The following is a 23,064-nucleotide window of genomic DNA, read 5'->3' as shown; positions in this document are numbered from 1 at the left end:
TCCAATGGTGTGGGGGAAGATATCTTTTGCTATCACAGTTCACAACAGCACCAAAATCGTAGTTCATGTTAGTTACTTCCTTTTACTTTGTTTTGCTGTTCTTGAATGAGCTTCACTATCCCCCCGGCCTCCATGTCCGATGCTGATATCTTCGCGGCACTTGGTGCAAAACGCGAAATGTATGCCGCGTCTTGTAGATTCGGAGATGAAGTCATACTCTTGTTTGTAACTCTTTTGAAATTTTACAAGAACTTTCTGCCGCTGGACCGTTGTTTTCTTCATTTTGTGGTCGTCTGCTGCTGCTTCTTCTTCTGCTTCTCATCCACATTCGACTCAGTGAAGCGCATGCGCTAGCCACAAATCTCGCCTATTCTCCTTTTGTTTCGATTTTGATCACAGCGTTTGTGTGACGAAGCCTCGCGCTGAACGAGATTTCAGAAGTGAAACTACGCCGAGTACAGGCGCTTGAAAATACACTCCAGTCATTATATAACTATACTCGAAAATTTTTTAATCGGGAAACTTTTGCACTATTCGGGAAAATCCGGGACTGGACAAAAGTCAGGAATTTCCCAGTTTTCTAGGGAGGGCTGGCAGCTATGCTACTGTGACTCATAGCCCACCTGATTTTAAAATGTTATCTTCAGTCGGCTTGTAACCTTTAAATTCATCCCAGGCGGTAATACATACGTGCACATCCCACAAAAAGCACAACAGACGCTTGACTCTTGTCTACCCCCCAACCAATTTTGATTTCGGTAGCTGCATTCTGACTTATGTCTCTCGGAAGCAGCTTCTGAAGCCTGTACAAAACATCTAAATAATCTGGAAGTTAAAGGCACAGTAAAAGCCTGAGCCCGTAAACAATCACAGATACTGTCAGGCCTTTTCACACAGTACAAACACCCTTTCATTTGAACACTCACCGCTTGAGAACATCCTAGGTGCCCTCCGTCAAAAGCGAGCAATTTTCAAAGAATTTATTTTTGCATGGTTTATCTTACCCCTGAGCCATTGTGAAACCGTGTGATCCAGTTTCCCTTTTTCACAATGCAGTCGTCAGTAATTTGAATGCGACTCGCTGTGAGCTTATCTGCAATAGCACGTTATTATGTACCTCTGACTATGCACGAAACAAACGGCTGTGGTTCACAAGAACTCTCGCGATGGCTTTTGACTGTTCAGAGGAACTGGCGATAGGCATAACCCGTCGTCTGCTACGAGAACCACGACCTTGCGTGACCCTGCTTCCGGGCTTTTCTTTTTTCAAACTTTCAAAAGTTTGAATTGTACTGATCTTGTCTTGATAAAAAAATAATTCTTTTATGATTAAAGAATGTTTGTGTAACAAGCTGTTAATTTATTATTTAGATTTTAAAAGTAAAGTTAGGTCTAGTGCCAAAACGCACCACGGTCCGATTGTCTCTGACTCTGAGACAATCCGCAAAATTAATTCTTTGAAAATTGCTCGCTCTTTAAGTAGGGCACCTAGGATGTTCCCGTTTGGTGAGCGTTCAAATGGAAGGGTGTTTGTACTGTGTGTAAAAAGCCTGACAGTATCTGTGATGGTTTACGGGAGGCGTACTGTGCCTTTACACTGTGCCAGCCAGATTTGAAATATTTAAAAGGGCACATTTACAAACCACTGAGCACTCTAATTAATTAAAAGGAAAAGTTCAAATCTACTAGTGAGTGGAAAGAGTGTGATACTTTATTCTACCTTTGAAACAGATTCAAAAGATAACATGCAAGTTATAATCAAGTAAGTCAAAAATGAGTCCCACTTCAAATCAATAATTTATGCCCGCCCATACTTGCTATTCTTCATTTTAATTGTAAAAGCAGTGAACAGCTAGGTCATCATAAAACCGTTAAAATAAAGACTTACAACGAAGAAGTGGAAGCAAATCCTCCTAAAGCATGCAGTCAACAGACACAAACTCCCATGCAAACAGTAACACAACAGCAATTATTACTGATACAGAACCAAGCCGGCTACCTCTGAGCAGGCAATAATTATGCTCCTGCTAAGAAACAGTTTTGTCAGTTATTAAGCTAAGGTACGAAAAGAAAACATTCTGCTAAACCTGACTTCGCAACCAAAAACTCAACCGGTACCAGAATCATTTCAGACCCCAGGTACAACTGCCTGTATTTAAACTCAGATACATTCCTTCTTGGCCACAGCTGATCAATGAATCACTATGCACAATGCATTAACTTTTCCATCTAATTTATACTATAATGATACGTTCAATTTAGATCTTGTTAGACGTAACTGTGACATCCAACCGTATCAAAATTTGCTTCCAGCCCCCCGCCCTACCACCCTCTCATTATTTATTCAACAGTGTCAGTACCTACACATTTCTCAACAAATAACTTCGGAGTTGACTATCAAATGCGTGAATCATCAGGCAAGCACGTTGTGACAAAGAGATGGATCTCCTGAAAGTGAGGTTACAAGTGACTTAGCTAGCAAGCAATGGACCCCTACCTCGTCCTCTACCTCATCGTCAGGCATTTCATAGGGATCGTAGTCTTTGTGATTGCGTTCTGCTCCAATGGACTTGGCACGTCCTGTTTTGCCGCTACCTGAAGGCCTGCTTCGTGGCTTGGGCGTTTTCTTTGAACCTACTGACTTTCTCTCCTTATAAACAAGGATAATGCAATTACAAAATGCTCTAAACCAAAAAATGTACAGGAAAATTCAACGATAAAAATAATACAATAAACCCTATTTTTCTTGTTACTTTTATCAGGGCAAGTTTATTTGTCTCTCTTTGGCTTCTTGAATCACTGTCATCAAGATTTTAATTCATGTGTAAATACTAAGTAACTGTATCAGAGCTCATAAAGAAAAGAATATCTGTAAGTGTAACAACCAATTCATGCACATTAACAACAACCATGACACAACTTACAACGTAAAGTATTGGAAAACCAATGAAGCCGAGAAAGGGACGGAATGCCAGGTAGCTAAATCAGCAAATTTCGTGGTTCCGAGTTCGACCCACTCTCAATTCAAATGATGAAACTTCAAGAGCCAAAATTTAAACATGCGAAGACCATCATAACCTACAGGTAAATGACCATTCAAAGCTGCAGCTACAATTATATTTTAATTCAACGAACATAAAGATCATAGGAATATTGCACCTTGTGAGAGATGATGTGTAATACGACAAATTATGATATTGTAGGATGGGCATTCTTTCTATTACAGACATTTATTTCCGAGAACCTTTCTTTCATAAGTGCAGCAGAGAGAAGACTGCAGCCCAAGAGTTTGGGATTTGACCAGTGTGGTTTTTGAATTGCTGTTCCTTCAGTTTTAACGGCTGCACTATTTCAAACTAAATATTTGAAACAATGTTTCTAAGCCGGTCATGTTATTTCCGTTTGCTGTTAACATTCCACGCACATTAGGCCAAATAAAAATATATGTTGGTTTAGGGTAACCCGACCAACCCTATTTTTTCCCGCCGACCCTAAAACTTTTTTTATTTCTCAAAAAAACTAAACTTATGGCACATTATGCGAACCATACCGAGACTAAGGGAAGGAACCTTCTTTGAAATTGACTAAATTTAAGAAAATAAAGCCGTGATCTTTTTTGGTCACGTTACCCCAAACCAACATATATTCTTATTTGGCCTTATTACTTTGACCAAGATAACCCTGGTGCATCAGCAAAACTACTTGCTCGAATTTCAAAAGTAAAATGCTCTTTTCACTATTTTAAAACCTGTCCCAAAACATGCAAAGTCAAACATAACAACTTTCCTGTTTTGTCTACCTGGCATGAACAAGGCAAGCAAAAACAATGAAGAATAAAAAATGAACAAAAACAATGAAATTCATCCGCAACCTGTGGCTTTACCTTCTTCCCTCGAGGAGAATCGTCTTCATCGTCGGAGGCTGGTTTGCCAGGAAACATGAGAGCCAGTTCCTCATCAACAGAAGGCAGATGTTTGTCCTTTGCCGAGTCCTGTTGACACAGATACAATAGTAAATACAAACACACCAAGAAAATGTTAAAAACAAAAAGAATAAATGGAAAATTTCCTAAATAAATTATCATTTAATTAATATACTTACCCGAATCACATTAGCATTGAGTCACCTGAGATGCTTATCACTGAAAAACGCTTACCCGGCTAAAGAATTTTAAAGGGAAGCAACCCCATCACCAAAACGAAAGTGAAAGTAGCTTTGGTAATGGGCCAGTACACCGGGAGTTACCTCCCATACGGGTGTATGCCACGTCACTTCCTCTAGGAACACGTGCCTATTATCATACGGCTTTAAAAAATCTTAAAACCATAAGCGGGGCAGGTGGGAGGGAATACAGTATGTGATTCGGGTAAGTATATTAATTAAATGATAATTTATTTAGGAAATTTTCCATTTAATATCATATTCTTACTCCGAATCACATTAGCAGATAACATCAACAAGGCGGTGGGCTAGAAATGAATCAAAACTCACCATCAAGTTCTGGACAGGAACTGGCCTGCTGCTATGAGCGCTGGAAGGCCTCTGGAGCCATCCTGTCGAAGAGCTGTGACGTCCCGAAGATAAAAGTTTATGAAAACATCTTCGGAACGCCAATACGCAGTTGTCAGCACCTCCTCTAGACGTCTGGAGCGCAGAACTGCCAGAGAGGATGCCCACGCCCTCGTCTCATGGGCTCGGGCCGAGTCAAGTGGCAAGGAGGGCATAACCCCCCCCCTCTTTGTGCGCCTCCACTCATAAGCCTGCTTGATGAGCGAGGACACCCACCGGGCCAACGTTACCTTCGACAAATCTTTCTCGCGCCTAGTAAGGAGAGAGATAAACAACAACTTCTGAGAACTAGACCGAATCGGCTGAGTCCGGGCTAAGTACAGACGAAGTGCCCTCACAGGGCAATTGACCGAATCGGGGTCACCCGGGGCCAACGCGCTGGTCAGAGCCTTAACTCTAACCAGCGGAGAGGCCTGCCCCGGAGACTGATTCTTGGCCAGGAAATCAGGCCGGAAACGCAAAGATGCGGAACCGTCCGGCTCAAAGGAGATATCTCCAGGCTGACCCGACAGGGCGTGGACCTCGCTACCCCGTCGGGCCGTAGCCAACAAAAGGAGAAACAGCGCTTTGCGAGTGACATTGAACAGACTGGCCTCGCTTAAAGGCTCAAAATCCGCAGAACGAAGGAATTCCAGGATTAAAAACAAGTCCCACTTGGGAGCGGGCAAACGAGCTTTAGCTTCCTTAAGAGCAGCCCCTTTTATGACTGCAGCTATAACGCCCCCGACTCGAACAGAACGACCAATCTGCTGAAGAGTCGCCGAGATAGCGGAGCGCCGGACCCTCAACGAGGAGACTGAGGCGCCCTGTGAAGACATGAAAGAGAGGTGGTTAGCGACCTGAATAGAGCGCGGAGCCACCGAACTCACCCCTCTAGCTGAACACCAGGCAGTCCATGCCTTCCAGTGGGAAGCATAAACTGAAGAGGTGGACGCTCTATGCGAGCGAGCCACCAAGTCCAGAGTCAAAGACGACGCCCCAGAGCGCTTCAGCGAGTCCCGAACAACTTCCACACGTGAAGCTTCAGAAGACTGGGCTCCTCGTGTGGAATGCCTGTTCGGGGCTGCACTAGTTCCCCTCGCACGAGTGCGAGAGGAATGGGGGGCCCTTGGGCAAGCCGAAGAAGATCTGGAAACCAGACCTGCGACGGCCACAGAGGAGCGACCAGAAGAAGAAGGGCCGGCTCCTCCATCTCCGCTTTCCGGATTACTCGGCTGAGTAACGGAAAGGGAGGAGTCTGAAGATCTGTATGTGCCCCCCAACCCTCCCTGGACGCATCTGTAAAGAGGTCCAGGTCGGGGAGGGGCACGACGATCGGAACACCTCTGCAGACCCACTCCGTGTGCAACCACGGAAGGGTCGCAGACCGGAACCATCCCTGCAAAGGGATGAGGGCGTCCCAGTCCACCAGAGGAGAGTCCACAAACGGCTTCAGCGCGAACTGAAGCGGACATTTGTGGACCCGGCCCAGTGAAACCAGAAGAGCCATAGACTCCATCTGCCCCAAGATGGAGGCGAGCGAGCGGATGGAAGCCATCAGGAGAGGTAAAGTGGAGCGAATCTGAGCTTGGAGCTTGTCCACCCTTCTCTGAGAAGGCTGGACAGTCCAAGCGACCGTGTCGAAAGACATCCCCAGATAAGTGAATGTCTGTGACGGGGTCAGCTCCGACTTTACCCGGTTGATCGAGAACCCCAACCAGTTGGATTCTCGAAGAACCGTCAGGGTATCCTGCGAACAGCCGCTCTGGGACTGGTTCATGATGAGCCAGTCGTCCAGATAAGCCCGCAGACGGATACCCTGGGACCTCACCAGTGCACAGACCTGTCTCACCACCATGGTGAAAATCCACGGTGCGAGAGACAGCCCGAAAGGGAGTGCGCGAAACTGGTAGATCTGATCTCCCCACCGGAAACGAAGCCATTTCCGGTCGGTCGGATGCATAAGAATGTGAAAGTATGCGTCCGTGAGATCGATCGAGGTCACCCAGTCTCCTGGGCGGAGAGAGTCTCGGACAGAGGCTGGCGTCTCCATCTTGAATTTTATCTCCCTCAAGAAAGTATTGAGGAGAGATAAATCCAACACGGGACGCCATCCTCCTGATGCTTTGGGAACAGCGACCAGACGCCCGTAAAATCCCAGGGAGCTGTGGACCCGAACTCTCTCCACCGCGCCCTTCTGCTCCAGGGAGGCAATTTCCGACTGCAAGACGGAACGTGCTTCCTGCGAGAAGGGGGGCTTGAACCGCGGAGGCACTCGGGTAAGAGGCGCCTTTTCCTCCCGCCAGAGTAGACGGAAGCCCGAACTCACCACTCCCACAATCCATTGGCTGTCTACTACCGACATCCAACGAGAAAGTGCCCGGGAGGGGCCTCCCGCCATCACCAAGGTGGAGGGCGGGAGGGAGGTGAGATCGGGAGCGCTTCATTGGGGGTGTGGCTTACTTCCAGAGCCGCCACGCCCCCTCCCCGATGCCGTCCTCTTCTTCCCACCACGAGCGGCCGGCGAAGCCTGCCGCTTCTGAGCTGGCTTGGGGTTAGACGATGTCTGAGCCTGCTTCTGTTTAGAAGGCTGAGACTGTTTCACCCCCTTCAGAGTGTAGTCAAGGAACTGACTGTCCTTGTTTGACTGAATCTCCTTCTGTCTGGCATCCAGTGCCAGCGGACAGAAGAGAGACTCCTCTGAGACCGGGGAGACTCTCAAGGTCTCCCTAGTAGCCAGCTCCGTGAATTGGGACTGCGAGAGGAAGAGATCCCTCCTGCAGAGTACCGCTTGGGTGTACTGCAGGGAGGAAAGACGCAATTGTTCCTCATTGACCTTGGCCAATGCGGTCAAAAGCGCAGAGACATCGTCCGCATTCTGTTCTTCACTGAGAGTGAAAGGAACTAGCGAATCGGTCAATGCCCGAGACAGAGCCCGAACGAGAGTCTCCGCAATGGAGGACAGTTCGATCTGCCGACGTCCAACCTCCTCAGCAGAGAGGAGGGAAGCCTCGGAAACCGGCAAAACCGAATCACGCTTGATCGGTTTAGTCAGAAGAGGCAGCAATTCCCGGGAAACCGGAAGGGTAGCCCTAGGGAGTGCAAAAGACGCCAGCCAATTCTGGCTCTGATTGGGCATGCCAAGCTTCCTATTGGCCGTAGGCACGAAGGAAGAGGCTTGGGCAGCTGAAGCCACCCACTGCTGAGCTGATTCCGGAACTGGACCAAAAGGAAGCAGTAACGGAACAGGCACTGGCCGAATACCACTCCCCGCATGTGCTGGACGAACCAGTGAATGCGAAAGTTGGTAAGCCACTGACGGAGACTCGGCGAACCGGAAGGAAGAAACATCCTCCTGTGCCGGCCGGAAGTCCGCCATGGCAGAAGGAACGAATGATGCGGAAGAGTCCGCAGCCACCACCCCTTCAGGAAAATAACGAGACGTTACTTCCGCCGCGACGTCAAGAACAGACTTGAGCTTCGACGGAAACACGCCCCGCGACTCCTCGCTGACCACTGATGGAGCATCAGAATAGTCACACGTGGAACCATGACCGAAGTCACCAGTTCCGGAAGCAGAAGCATGCCCTGGCAAACCGGAAACCGGAAAAGCCTGAGCACTAACGTCATCCTGCCGCCCAAAACCCTGTGAAGGTAAAGGGTAAGCAGGACGACCATCCGCAAAAACCGGAGCTGGATGAGCTGACGTCACTCCCCCGACTGAGTGGAGTGATGCCTGCTCAAGCCTAGGCGCTTGAAAGCCGGAAGGCGCACGCTGTAATCCACTATCTGGTATCCGGAAGGAACCACCAGAAGAGGAAGAAGCGTTTCCGGCCGAAACCGGAAGTGTAGTCAACGGAACCGCAAAATGCGGAAGTGAAGACTGCACTGGTTGACTTCGCGATCCGGAAGGACCGGAAGTCAGTGAATACTCCATCCTGCCGCGACCGCCGTAGCGTGCCGGAGCGGACGGATCATCACTTCCGGCAAGTGCCGGAAATGCGGCAGTCGAAACCGACTGCCGCCGCTGTTCGAACAAGTCCGGGGCCTCGTAGGTTATCGCCGGAAATGAAAGATCAGCAAGGTATCGGTCGTGACCCGATGCGAAAGAGCTGTCCCCCGAAGGAGAACGTCCAGGCGCCTCACGAGGGCTATCGGACCAGCTCTGCTTACCAACCGACGCTGAAGAGGGAGGACGCTGCTCCAAGCCGGAAGTGGAGGACAAAGACACGGAAGCCAATGCCCGGACGTCACTGCCAGATGCCGGAAACGCCGAACTGCTGGCGACGGAACGCTGAAATTCTGCCTGCACCAAGCTGCGGATTTCTGGAACCAGTGACTTTAACAGAGAGGAAACCAACGCACCTTGTCCAGGTGCTAACAAAGAAGACGAAGTCTCCGATGTAGAGACAGGTGCAGAAGTAACAGTAGCGCTAGGCGCCGCAAAAGAAGCAGAAGTAGTAACAGCGCTAGGCGCCGAAATTGGTACAGCCAACAAAGTGTTACGCTCTTGGTCTGTAACAAGTAACGTTGCTTTGGAAGAGGAAGACTTAGCCTTAATTTTCCCCTTGGGGTCCGACTTGCCACGGCGCTTGTCTGAATCAGACATGTTGACAACAACACGTGGCAACGCGAAAAAATTTACTGAAACATAAGTCTAAACGACTGGAAAATTCAGTAAACACACGCACTAATGCGTTAACAAAATACTATAGCTAAACTTGCCCCACAAGCAGAGGCACGGAGAGCTACAAACAAAGTCACACGAGCTAGAAAACTAACTCACACAACAAAATGGCGACACGCAAGACACTGACACAAACGTCAACAACACGTGGCAAAGTAAAAAGATTTACTGAAACGTAAGTCAAAACGACTGAAAACACAGTAAACACACACGCTTACGCGTCAACAAAATACTAAAGCTACACTTGCCCAAACAGAAAGAGGGCACGCAGAGCTACTAGCAAAGTCACACGAGTTAGCTAACTAACTCACACAACAAAATGGCGAAACACGCAAGTCACTGACACACAAGTCCGTAAAAAACGGACAACGTACAGTAACGAAACAGCGCAAACAACCAACAACAAACGGGAACGAGCTCACCAAACTGTAGGCAAGGCGAGCAGACAAGCTGGGTAACGTGGCCGGCGGGTGTCACTCAAACACACAAGGTCAGCCACAGAGCGTCAAAAAGTGAACCGTCCTCTCCGAGGTGAAAAAGACGTATGATAATAGGCACGTGTTCCTAGAGGAAGTGACGTGGCATACACCCGTATGGGAGGTAACTCCCGGTGTACTGGCCCATTACCAAAGCTACTTTCACTTTCGTTTTGGTGATGGGGTTGCTTCCCTTTAAAATTCTTTAGCCGGGTAAGCGTTTTTCAGTGATAAGCATCTCAGGTGACTCAATGCTAATGTGATTCGGAGTAAGAATATGATATTAAATAAAAATTTACAGCCTTGCTCCACAATACCCGGGATAACCTCCGACGTCCATAGAAAGCGTTATACATCCCCCACCCTTCAGCAGAGCAATCAATCAATCATGGGTAAAGCCTTTTTTACGCAGACCTGTTTACCCTAAACCCGAGGCAAGAGTACTTTCCCAAAAAGTTGAGTGTATTTTTCAAAAAGTTGGTGTACTTTGCAAGCAAAGCCATATGGGGTAATGTACGCGTGGGTGCAAACGTGTTTGTGTAAGAATAGCATGTCTTGTGAACACCTTCAGAATTTAACTCCTTCCAATACAACAGGAATAAAACAATTGTATTTACCTGTCAGCTTATAGCATTATAACCAGTGTCTTCCAAACAGATTGATAATGAAAAGATGAAGTTCGTGAAATAACATCTGCAGTTGACAGTGGCAAGTTCATTTTTACAATCATCTCAGAAAACATTGCTTCAGCGCGGACTACAGCCTTTTCTTCTGGCAGGATTTGCTTTGCGGGAATGAACTTCATAATTCCTTGGCAGCTTTCAGCGGATTTCTTTGCAGCAACCTTGTCCAGGTGAGTTTTAGAACTGCAGTGTCGTTCGATGTCATATTTCCCAGCATGGGCAACGGAGAAATCTGATTTACAATACTTGCAGTGTACATGACTTTTTCCCATAGTAGACTCCACAATTCTTGGCTCTTTCTTATCAGTATTTCTCCAAGAAAATCTGCTGCTTCTGCTTTTTAGACTTGGTACAGTCATCCGAAACTGGCACATTTTTCCGCTTCATTTTGCCACGATTGTCCAGACGATCGCACGTGCCAACAACTGAACAAGGTTTCCACAGCTGAAGACTCGCTGTCATGGTTATCTCCCTTCGACCGAAACCGGTATCAGTTGTACCATTCCGTAATCAGCACACCAACACCGGAAAACGTATTCTAGACTTTTTCTTAGGCGTATTTTGTGCGTGTGTTGCGTATTTGCGTACCGATAATAATTTGGCGTACAAAATATGCCCAAATTGTACTGGTAAACAGGTCTGTTTATATTTTAAGAAGTCCCATACTTTCTTTCTTTATTTGGTGTTTAACGTCGTTTTCAACCACGAAGGTTATATCGCGACGGGGGAAGGGGGGAGATGGGATAGAGCCACTTGTCAATTGTTTCTTGTTCACAAAAGCACTAATCAAAAATTTGCTCCAGGGGCTTGCAACGTAGTACAATGTATTACCTTACTGGGAGAATGCAAGTTTCCAGTACAAAGGACTTAACATTTCTTACATACTGCTTGACTAAAATCTTTACAAAAATTGACAATAATTATTCTATACCAGAAACACTTAACAAGGGTAACAAGAGAAACAGAATCCGTTAGTCGCCTCTTACGACATGCTGGGGAGCATCGGGTAAATTCTTCCCCCTAACCCGCGGGGGGTAAGTCCCATAATAGACAGAGCATACGGATAAACAAACCATTTGAGGACATCAGCAGACAGAGAACTACTATACTGCCACACACACAAAAACGTGTGAAAGCACACTCCTCCAAAACTTTAGCATTCTGGTGATCTGAAGGATATTCAAAATGCCGGAAATCAGCTAACTGACCAAAAACTCTGAAGCCTGATCATTGACATTGACAAGGGATGTGGAAGTTAAAAAAAGAAAGAAAATGTCCACTCGCCTGACAGGAGAGCGATGTTTTCAAATTCACTAGCTCACAGAAATGTGCACTTGCCCTTCATTTTGTTAATGTTTCCCCTGAGAAAGCTAGTCTTTCTAAAAACAGAATTTGAAGGCTTAAAACAAATTATTAGTCAGACCAATTTAGTAAGTACTCAAGTAAGAGAAGATACTGGCAACAGAGATATTTTCCCTCAGCAAGGTCGAATATTGCTCTTAAAATAAGATGTGCTCAGAGTACTCAGAAAAGTGGGGAGCACACTTACTGACTTAGTAAATATTGATCGGTGTAAAGTCAGGTTTTATGTTGTAAGATATTTGCTTGGGAAGCCAAAATCAGCAGATATGCAGAGAAAAACAAGACTATTTGACCTGAAAAGAATCTTTCTTTATTTGGTGTTTAACGTCGTTTTCAACCGTTCAAGGTTATATCACGACGGGGAAAGGGGGGGGATGGGATAGAGCCACTTGTCAATTGTTTCTTGTTCACAAAAGCACTAATCAAAAAATTGCTCCAGGGGCTTGCAACGTAGTACAATATATGACCTTACTGGGAGAATGCAAGTTTCCAGTACAAAGGACTTAACATTTCTTACATACTGCTTGACTAAAATCTTTACAAACATTGACTATATTCTATACAAGAAACACTTAACAAGGGTAAAAGGAGAAACAGAATCCGTTAGTCGCCTCTTACGACATGCTGGGGAGCATCGGGTAAATTCTTCCCCCTTACCCGCGGGGGGTCCTGAAAAGAATGATGTATGCGCACACTGGTTAAAAAAAAAAATACATGCATTCACAAAAAGTTCCATGCATTTGCATCCAGCCAGTGAGTCACCTGCTGAATTGAAACTCTCATCAAAGAAGCAGCATTTAGTTTTACCATACTGTCTGATCTACTGAGGAAACTTACAGGCAAGGCTTGCCAAGCATCTTCAATAGCTTCGATAGCCTCCTTGAAACCTTTGGAGATACGAGTCGCTCCCTGGTACTTGTCACGCAGCTTCAGATATGGGGTGATGCTTTCCTCTGGGATCCAGGCGCTGTTGAAAATAAAGGAAGAAAAAAGTTCAGAACATAGTGAGACTACATGCACCCATATCCAGGGATCGCGTTAACGCATGTTTTTTTTGCGTATTTGACGCGTTTTAAAATCCGCCCACGCATTTTCCCCAACGCTTATGCGTAACGCGTACGCAAAACAACTTCTATTCAAAACAGCATGCTCAGCAGCACATCCAAATACTGAATCAGACTATAGCACACGCGCGCGAGTTTAGAATCTCTAGTCTGTTCTGGATCAAACATAGCACAAGCGCGCGAGTTCAAATCTAAAGTCTGTTTTGGATAAAACAAAATGAGGTGATGTGCTCTCGGCATAAGAGTGTCGCAAGCGACGCAAAGCAACGCCGGTCGGTTTTCTGAAACAGAACATACACCCAAAATGCACTGGGCGTGTGGCGCCAAATCTAGGCCGAGAGACGCTTTCAGTTCAAGCCTGTCTTTGATTCATTCAAAACGGCATGCAGCGAAAGTTGTCCTCGTTTTTTCGCACATCGTCATGATTTAACTGTGTTATAGTGTGACGCAAAATCGGTTCTGTTTTACGCGTTTTGTGGCCGACATTGCGTAAGCCGTACGCAATTTGAAAAATCCTAGCGCGATCCCTGCCCATATCTAACGTTTCACAGCTTATTATATTTTTGTAAAATGTTCCAATAATGCCAGGTAAATCAGGGTCCTATTAACAAACGTGCCAAGGGTGCATAAAATTTGAAATAATCCATAAGAATTTGCCTAAGTGTGCCAAAAACTGCATACAATTGACCTACTACCGTGTCACACTGTGTCAGTGAATTGCTGTTGTATCTCTTGTCACAAGCATCAGTACACACACTTAAATACACTTACACAAAAGAGTGACAAATTATAAGCTTAGCCCTGGCCAACAATACGGGAAGGGTTTGGTGTGGACATGCACCTGAACCTGATCAAGTCTATTAGTACTTGGTGATTTATGCCTTCGACTTTCTCCCATCAGAATGTGGTTGATGGGGTCAAATGCCCCGTCGTCTTTATCTCCCAGGCAAAACCCTGTTTTTTTAAAAAAAATCCCAGCCAAGCTGGTATATGGGTCATTCTCAGAAATGGTGGTCCAGTGAGACTGAGTAGGGGTGACACATTTGAAATCATGAAAAAGTAAATTAAAATTATTTCTACCACGACTTTTTTCATCTGAATCTATTCCTGAGACATTAAAGCATTGTTGTATGTCAATAAAAATGGTTTCTATACGTTGGTGTTGTTTTTGTGTGCTTTTCAATTGCGAAGTTCGGCCGTTTCCGGATCTCCGAAGCGTTACACGACTTTCGTGATCAACAATATGTTCAGTCTCATGGCTAAATGCAAACATGCAAACACCAACAAATTACTGCAATCGACAGTCAGGAGTTCAGTATTGGACGTAGCAACACATCTTTGCAAAAACTTACGCTGAATTTGAAGTTACGGGCTTCGAACAAAAAATTATGAATGTCGTAACGCTTCGTATCCAAACTCAACGCGCGAACATCGGACAGCAATGTGCTCCATGACTTTGCCACATCACGGCTATTTTTAGCTCTTTGGCGCACAGGAAGTTCGAACAAGAAAATGGCTGACATGAGAAAAACGACCTTGAAGATAGAACTATTCAAATACTGTCTTTATTAACTCATAAATATGACACTTTTGACAAAAACACAGACACACATGCATTTTAGGTATGTTATGGAACCATTATCTGCCAAAATATCAAAAAAAGGTTTTTGTACAATTTGATCAATCTTGCACTGGCGCCCTTAACCTTTTCGCTGCCAATCAAAACTTGCGTATGTGCATTCCTGACTGCCAGGGAATATTGGAGTTCGAGGTGTAATAATTCACAAAAAATTCTAGCTCCAAACTGGCAGTAGGTAGGTAAGTAAAACCTAGAGGACTGGGTGGCCGAGTGGTAACGCACTTGCGCTCGGGAGCGAGAGGTTGCGAGTTCGACCCTGGGTCAGGGCGTTAGCAATTTTCTCCCCCCTTTCCTAACCTAGGTGGTGGGTTCAAGTGCTAGTCTTTCGGATGAGACGAAAAACCGAGGTCCCTTTGTGTACACTACATTGGGGTGTGCACGTTAAAAATCCCACGATAAGAGTTCTTCTTTGGTAGAAGATAACTGGACTGGAAGAATAAGGAATATTAAGCGATTGATTTGTGCATGGGAGAAGCGAAATTTGAGCATTTTAGGGAAAATATGTATTGTGAAAACGTTTTTAATTTCACAATTTGTGTATATTATGCAAGCGTTTGTATTACCTGACTGTGTTTTGAATGAAGTCAATACCTTATTGTACAGATTTTTGTGGCGAAAAAGAGATTGTAATCGGAAGGCCTTTGAAAAGGTGAAAAGAAGCGTTTTATGTTTTGAAATTGAAAAAGGTGGTTTAAAAATGATCGATATTAGGCAAATGCAAATTTCTTTTTTATTACAATGGGTTTCACAACTGACTACATCAAATGAAAATGATAATTGGAGTCTCACTCCAAAGATGATGTATTTGCGTTTTGGAAAGCACTTTGAATGTTTCTTATCGAATGTAAACAGTGCAAGATTTAAAGGGTTAGACCTAGTGAAATCACACTTTTGGAAAGCAGTATTAAAATATTGGCTGGATAATAACCACTACGATCGTGGGACAATCGGGCCGATTTTATTATGGAATAATGCATGCATAACGTATAGTGGCAAAGTTTTATTTTTTGAAAGTTGGATACGACGAGGTGTATTGGTATTAACAGACATTGTACGTTCGGGAGACATATTATCATATCAAGATATATGTGATTTGATTGGATATTCGCCAAACCGAATTCTTGAATATAATGTTGTAAAAGCTGCTGTGTCATTATTCATGAGGAAAAATGTTGTAAATATGACTGATGATGTTTGTATTACCCCACTGTTTAACGGCAAAAATGTGTTAAGTGCCAAAGAATATCGGAAAGAGATTATTAATATGAAAACAGATGTACCATGTTCCGGAGGATTTTGGAAGAGAAAGTTTAATGTAGAAATTGATGAACGTTCTTGGATAGTTGCCCATCAGTCAACACAAGAGACTAGATTAAGAGTTTTACACTGGAAAATTATGCACAACATCTATCCGACCAACATTCTCCTGTGTAAAATGAAAGTAACGGAAACTAATAAATGTAATTACTGTTGTGATGTAACTGATTTCATTGAACACTTCTTTTTTGAATGCCCGGTTGTATACAAATTCTGGAAGTTTATTGAAGAATTTATTTTTCGTACTTTAGAAATTAAGATTGTTTTGAAAGTTAGTGATGTTTTATTTGGTATGCATTTTGTAATGGTGAAAAAGGCAACTATGTATAAATTGAACCACATTATCTTAATCGGAAAGATGTGCGTTAGTATATATAAAAAAACAAATTCGTTTTTACCGTTGGAAAGTATTTTTAATAGGCAGTTACAGATAAGAAGCATTTTTGTGTGAGTGTTCGAAGAACAAAACGTTAAAAAAAAAAGTTAGCTTGTTGTACTCGATAAGATGTATTTAATTCATTGTATGAGATATTGTTGATTGTTGTTATTTATTTGAATAAAATTGTAAAAAAAAAAAAAAAAAAAAAAAAAAATCCCACGATTGACAAAAGGGTCTTTCCTGGCAAAATTGTATAGGCATAGATAAAAAATGTCCACCAAAATACCCGTGTGACTTGGAATAATAGGCCGTGAAAAGTAGGTTATGCGCCGAAATGGCTGCGATCTGCTGGTCGATGTGAATGTGTGATGTATTGTGTAAAAAATTCCATCTCACACAGCATAAATAGATCCCTGCGCCTTGAGTCCGAGTCTGGAGATACGCGCACGATATAAGACTTCATATTACATTACATGTTATTTTTAAGGGAAATTGAACCAAGAATCTGTTTTTAGTGTCTAATCATGGACATAATAATTAGTTTGGCTTATAATGATGATTAAATATGAACTTTTGAAAAATCAGTCCGGCGCATCTTCCGGTGCCTGTGGATCAAACACAGGTGGCTGTTTTGCTCGCTCCAAGAAAGGATTATAATCACTATCATCTACCTGTTTCCAACGAATCGTCTGAAAGAAGATCTCCCCCTTCCCCATCCAGTATCCATAATCATTTGCACCGCCTGTAGCGTCAGTCCGGCTTTGTTTTTCCCTACTAGGGCCCGGTCGACTGTCACCGTTAGCCATTTTGACGAGTCAAGATTTCTCTCCCTTACCCTGTCGCCAAGGCCGAAAATAGCCTTCAGACACAAAACCGCGTCGCCATTTATGTTTATTCATGAGAATGAGGTATCCTACCAAGCCATTGGCTGCTATTTTTGTGTCAGCAGTGACATAGCATTTCTGAAAAATCCCGGAACGGAGAAGACGGGTAAACCCGTCCTAAGGCGCTGCGGCTGCACAAGCGCATGACGGGTATACCCGTCCTAAGGCAGTCAAGTGGTTAAGCCGACTTTAAAAAGTTTAATATTCGTAGAAAGACTAGAACACACACAAAAATTTCAAAGATATAGGAAAAGGAAGATGAGATACAACCATTAAACCATGAGTAAAACAGGTATGTGTACATGTATCATTATTCATTGTATGAAATGTCAGCGAACCAGAAAATTCAACTTACTAGTTTTCAGCCCCAAAGAAGAAAACAAACTGGTGAGCCTGTTTCTTGGATGGGCGCTTGATTTCGGGTTTCGGCTCTATGACCTGAATGACAAATGAAGTTGATTTCTTACTGCTGCAAATCAAATACATGTTGAAATAAAAAACGCTCGCGCTGGACCCGAGTACTCTTCAGACATTCACACACACACACACACACACGAGTACAGACTCATGCACGCACACACACACACACACACACACACAAACAGTAACACTAACACATGTGCACAAAATGAACACACACACACACCGCAAGAGAAAAAGACTACAGGGAGGCATTGACGTCAAAGACTTTCGACCGTGACGTAATTACGTCACTATTCTTGGTTTACGGTACCATTCGGCGGCTTTGCTACGAGTATGCCATAGTCTTGGTTGGCCGAGACCTTGCACCGTTCTATCAGACTGCCTGTTGCACCGCGAATTCCTCCCACCGCCAAGTCGTTTTTTTGTGGTTTATTTCGCATTTAGGTCCCAGGTAACATTATGAAGTTTTAATACGATCAATCGGACCTATTATCAAGTTAGTGTATCAACTTTTGAACGAGCTGCGCCCAGTAGTTTCCCAGCAATAAGCTGTTAAGTCGAGACACACACACACACACACACAGACAATTAAAGTCTGCTGAGCCCTTGTACTAGCGTACTCGGGGATAATATTCATTCTATCAGTATCAGTGATTCAGTATCACAAAATATATGGAGCAGGAGGCATTCAATGATGCTTAGAATTAAGAACAATAGTATCTGTTTCTCTAGCTTCTAAAAAATGTTGAACTTAACAGACATCAAAACAATAACAAGTAAACAACCAATTTCTCAAGTTGACAACAGACGCTGGACTACAGACGTTCGGATGAACCCAGTCCACATCAAGAAAGAAGAAGAAGAAGAAGACAATTTTTGTGCAATCAAGGGAGACAACCGCGTAAGCCGGCTTGCTTGTCGGTTTCAAAAACCTCACCTTTTCTAGCGTATCGTAGGATGCAAGATCTTTAATCACTGCCATACACCAAGAAATAACACAAAGAACGTTAGCAGGTGCAGCCGTGAGCAATCACACCCACAGTTTACCAACATCTACGTTGTTCAAATAGCTTCTGACTCGAATCTGAGTTTCCGTAGCTTTCAAAGGAGACGACAACCCCGACTCCAACTTACCTTTCCTGGCCATGCCGAGAAGCCCTTCATCTTTGCCCTGCAAAAATAAAAATAAATGATAATTGTTACACCGATCGTACATGTTGCCAAGCGATGTGAAGCACGCGATCAGACGGTGGGAGCGACTTTCTTACCACACAAGATCTCCAACTTTAAACTTGGCCGCCATCTTGCAAACCCGCACATGTAGAATGATGCATTGTGGGTGCCTCGATAGCGTCTTCTTTGGGTCAAGGTGGCCTACATTAGAAGCGGCTATGGTTATGATGTTGAGGATGTAAACAACACAACGCGCAGAAGTTCTTGAATTACCCGTGTCAATTGTTCGCACATTATAACCATACACTTTATTTACTTTTCTATTTTCACTCACGTTTAATGTATTGACCATGTACTTTCCTCTCAAATAAAGAATACGAAACTGAACAATGGTTGCCAATTTACTGGTTCTACTTTCACTTGTCGTTTTCAATTTCTTCTTCATCGCTGCTCCCTGGTTATAATATGCAAGAAAAATCACACAAAAATAATGCTAATCAATAGCACACTAAATCAATATGAGAGTCACGGACTTACCGTTGGCTGTCGATATTGGTCGTTATTTGTTCCATTCTACAGCGTGGACTGAGCCTGATGATCACATAGAATCATAGTGTCACTCTTCGTTTGATTGAAATTCGTTTTTTCGAAGCCGCTACATCAGAAACACGAAAGGAAAAGAAAACAAAAGCGGTTCCAGCTTGACAGTTTTACTACTATCGACAGTCTCTTCATGCTTACCAGGGATATATACAATATACATGTATCAGTTGCGCTTACCCGGTCCTGATGATTCGTGATACAGCAGTGCCGGTCCAGTAACAGTGACCGGCTCTGTCATAACACAATAAGAAAATTGGTTAGGGTTAGGTAAATTGAATATAAGAGACTGAAAAGATCAAAGAAAAAACACCCAGTAATTGTTAATTGTGTATATATTCAGTTTTGAATCGAGTTATTGCTGAGGCAGTAAACAACTTCCAACAGAATCACACGCCGAATGACTCGGATCAGTGTGACCGGCTGACGCATACACAGTTTCTGGTTCAGTTTGTATCAGTTATGACGGAGATTTTAATCACTGAGCTGATCGCAAGTATTTCAAAAATAATCCCAGTATAAAGATACAGGGAAATAACGAGACGTGAATTTTTTTTTTTTTAATAGCCGTTAAGGGGACGTAAACAGTGGCAAGGTGTAACTACTGTTAAAACCTCAATGGTTATTTCCCTTGACATGCATTCCGTCTCTCTGTCTCACTGTATCTCTCTCAGTCTTACTCTCTCTCTGTCATTCTCTCTCTCTGTGACTCTCTCTCTCTTTCTTTTATTTAATTTTTCTTGTCTGTTCGCAGTCTCTTTTTTTTAATTTTTTAAAAAACTTTTCTGTATTTGTTTGTTTTAATTCACGGATTGTATTTAACAAAAAACATTACATGTTTTTATTTGTTTAAGCTTGACAGGTTGTTAGGCAAGTCATTGTAATCCTTGTATGTACAGTAAAATGTGTTCGCTCGTTTGTTCAGTCTCTCTCTCTCTCTCTCTCTCTCTCTCTCTCTCTCTCTCTCTCTCTCTCTCTCTCTCTCTCTCTCTCTCTCTCTCTCGTCTAGACGTCTTGGACTTGAAGTTAATTTAGACAAATCTAATATTGTTGTTTTTCGGAACGGTGGTCACTTGGCCTTGCGAGAAAGATGGGTGTATGGTGGACATCCTATGAGCGTTTTGAACATGTATAAGTATTTAGGAGTATGGTTGTCTACACGCCTGTCCTTCTCTCACACTCTTAATGATTTTGCTGCAAAAGGGAAAAAGGGAGTCATTGGTATTCTAAAATGTTTATGGCAACTGGGTGACAGATCTCCAGCTATTTTTTTCAAGCTTTTCGACGCACAGATTCAACCGATGCTGGCATATGGTGCCGAAGTTTGGGGGGTTGAAGCAGATCATACACCTATAGAGAGAGTTCATTTATTCGCACTTAAACGTTTTTTGAATACGAGTATGAGAACACCAAATGCTATGGTTTATGGAGAAACGGGAAGGTACCCCTTGTTTATAAACAGCTTTGTTAAATGCATTCGTTTTTGGCTACGTATATTGAGGATGCCACATCATCGCCTTCCGAGCAAGGCGTATAAAATGCTGAAATATCTCCATGAACAAAATAAGAAAACATGGGCCTCCTCGATCTGTTACACTCTGTACATGTACGGTTTTGATGAAGTATGGGAAAACCAAGGTGTTGGCGATGAGAGGGCGTTCCTAACAGCATTTAAAGAAAGACTTATTTCATCCTACAAGCAAACCTGGCTTGAAAATGTACAAGGAAGTGAACGTTTCTCTCTGTACAGAACCTTCAAATCTACCCTAAGATTATCCAACTATTTAAGTGATTTGAAACATATTAAAGCTAGAAATCTTCTGATTAGACTTAGATTGGGAGTATCTCCTCTGAAAGTGCATCGATTTCGCTTTAATTTAAATGCAACCTCCGCTGATTTATCTTGTCCATTTTGTTGTAGCAGTGTTGAAGATGAAGTCCACTTTGTTTTAGTATGCCCTAAATATGCTGAGTTAAGAGAATATTATATTCCACGAAAATACACTAGAATCCCATCATTGTTTAAATTAACCATGCTGTTTTCAAACACTAGTAAGCCGCTATTGCTACGTTTTTCTACATTTGTCATGAAGGCGCTTTCCATTCGTAATCCATAATCCGTAAACGAAACAGGGCGATACAAGTAGGATGTTCTTGTTTTCGTTCAATATTTGCATTTGTATGCTGGTGCTTGAGATGTGCTCATCTCCATGAAAAGGGCCCAAGGCCTACTCATTAAAATATTCAGACTTCAGACTTCAGACTTCTCTCTCTCTCTCTCTCTCTCTCTCTCTCTCTCTCTCTCTCTCTCTCTCTCTCTCTCTCTCTCTCTCTCTATCTATATCTCTCTCTTTCTCTTTCTTTTTTCCTCTCGAGTCAATCTCTCCCGCTCCCCCCTCCCCCCTCCCCGCTCCCCGGCCTCTCAGTCTCTCAGTCTCTCTGGAGTGAACGTGGGATCTTTTTCGTGCGCACGTGTGCACACGGGGGTGTTCGGACACCGAAGAGAGTCTGCACAAAGTTGACTCCGAGAAATAAATTTTCTCTCGCCGAACGTGGGGATCGAACCCACGCTGATAGCGACCAACTGGCTACAAAGCCAGCGCGCTACCAACTGAGCTACGTCACAGTCCCCGCCCCGCAAAGCATGTGTAGAAAAGAAAGAAAGAAGGACTGGAAAGAAAGACCATGTGATCTCCCTGACCAATCAGCAATCGCCTGTCCCAGGACAAGTGATCTCCCTGACCAATCACTGGTCGCCTACCATACAACCGTATAGCATGCCCGGAACACGTGTTTTAATAGTGATCCAAAAATCACCCCATTTTCCCGCACGGTTTGCACGCCGGCACTTTTCCACGTGAATTTCGTGGTTTAGCAGAACCTTTCCGCAACTGCGGCTGCCAGCAACAGGCGCATTACATTGCAATATGGGAAAGGCGCCCCACAAAGAGTTCCTTTCCCACTCGTGTCCCTGAAACTGTGACAGTCTGGGACCATTCTTAGTCTGGCACCACCACTCTCACTCTGGCACCACCACTCTCACTCTTGCACCGGACTGGAACCATTCTTGCTCTGGCACCACCACTATCACACTGGCACCACCGCTCTCACTCTTGCACCGGGCTGGAACCATTCTCCCTCTGGCACCACCACTATTACTCTGGCACCATCATTATCACTCTGGCACCACCACTATCACTCTGGCACCGGTCTGTGACCATTCTCACTCTGGCACCACCTCTCTCACTCTTGCACCGGGCTGGAACCATTCTCACTCTGGCACCACCACTATCACTCTGGCACCACCACAATCACTCTGGCACCGGTCTGTGACCATTCTCACTCTGGCACCAACACTATCACCCTTGCACCGGGCTGAAACCATTCTCATTCTTGCACCACCACTATCACTCTGGCAACGGTCTGAAACCATTCTCACTCTGGCACCACCACTATCACTCTGGCAACGGTCTGGAACCATTCTCACTCTGGCACCACCACTATCACTCTGGCAACGGTCTGGAACCATTCTCACTCTGGCACCACCACTATCACTCTGGCAACGGTCTGGAACCATTCTCACTCTGGCACCACCACTATCACTCTTGCACCGGGCTGGAACCATTCTCACTCTGGCACCACCACTATCACTCTGGCAACGGTCTGGAACCATTCTCACTCTGACATCACACTGTTGGCACCCACTGGCACAACACTGACGTACTCAGACACAGTCTCACAAGAACACACACATATGCACATCACGCAGGTACTAGTCTTGCGGTCAGGACACACGTACAGACATACAAACACACAGATAAATATTGAC

General features: G+C 44.2%; 1 protein-coding gene across 1 annotated transcript in view; it reads right to left on the bottom strand.

Moving 5' to 3' along the window:
- Nucleotides 1-18,783, bottom strand: part of LOC138969165 (cytokine-like nuclear factor N-PAC) — a gene marked incomplete in the record, with an annotated part of 46,655 nt that extends 27,872 nt beyond the window's left edge. Inside the window, 6 exon segments of the mRNA XM_070341889.1 lie at nt 2,498-2,650; nt 3,884-3,991; nt 12,594-12,723; nt 17,395-17,477; nt 18,597-18,633; nt 18,731-18,783. Of these exon segments, the coding sequence (XP_070197990.1) occupies nt 2,498-2,650; nt 3,884-3,991; nt 12,594-12,723; nt 17,395-17,477; nt 18,597-18,633; nt 18,731-18,765 (546 nt within the window).
- Nucleotides 18,784-23,064: the final 4,281 nt, after the last annotated feature.

This window comes from Littorina saxatilis, linkage group LG6 (genome assembly GCF_037325665.1).
Source record: "Littorina saxatilis isolate snail1 linkage group LG6, US_GU_Lsax_2.0, whole genome shotgun sequence".
Lineage (NCBI taxonomy): Eukaryota > Metazoa > Mollusca > Gastropoda > Littorinimorpha > Littorinidae > Littorina > Littorina saxatilis.
The sequence above is the reverse complement of the archived record's forward strand: the minus strand, read 5'-3'. Positions and strand labels throughout refer to the sequence as shown.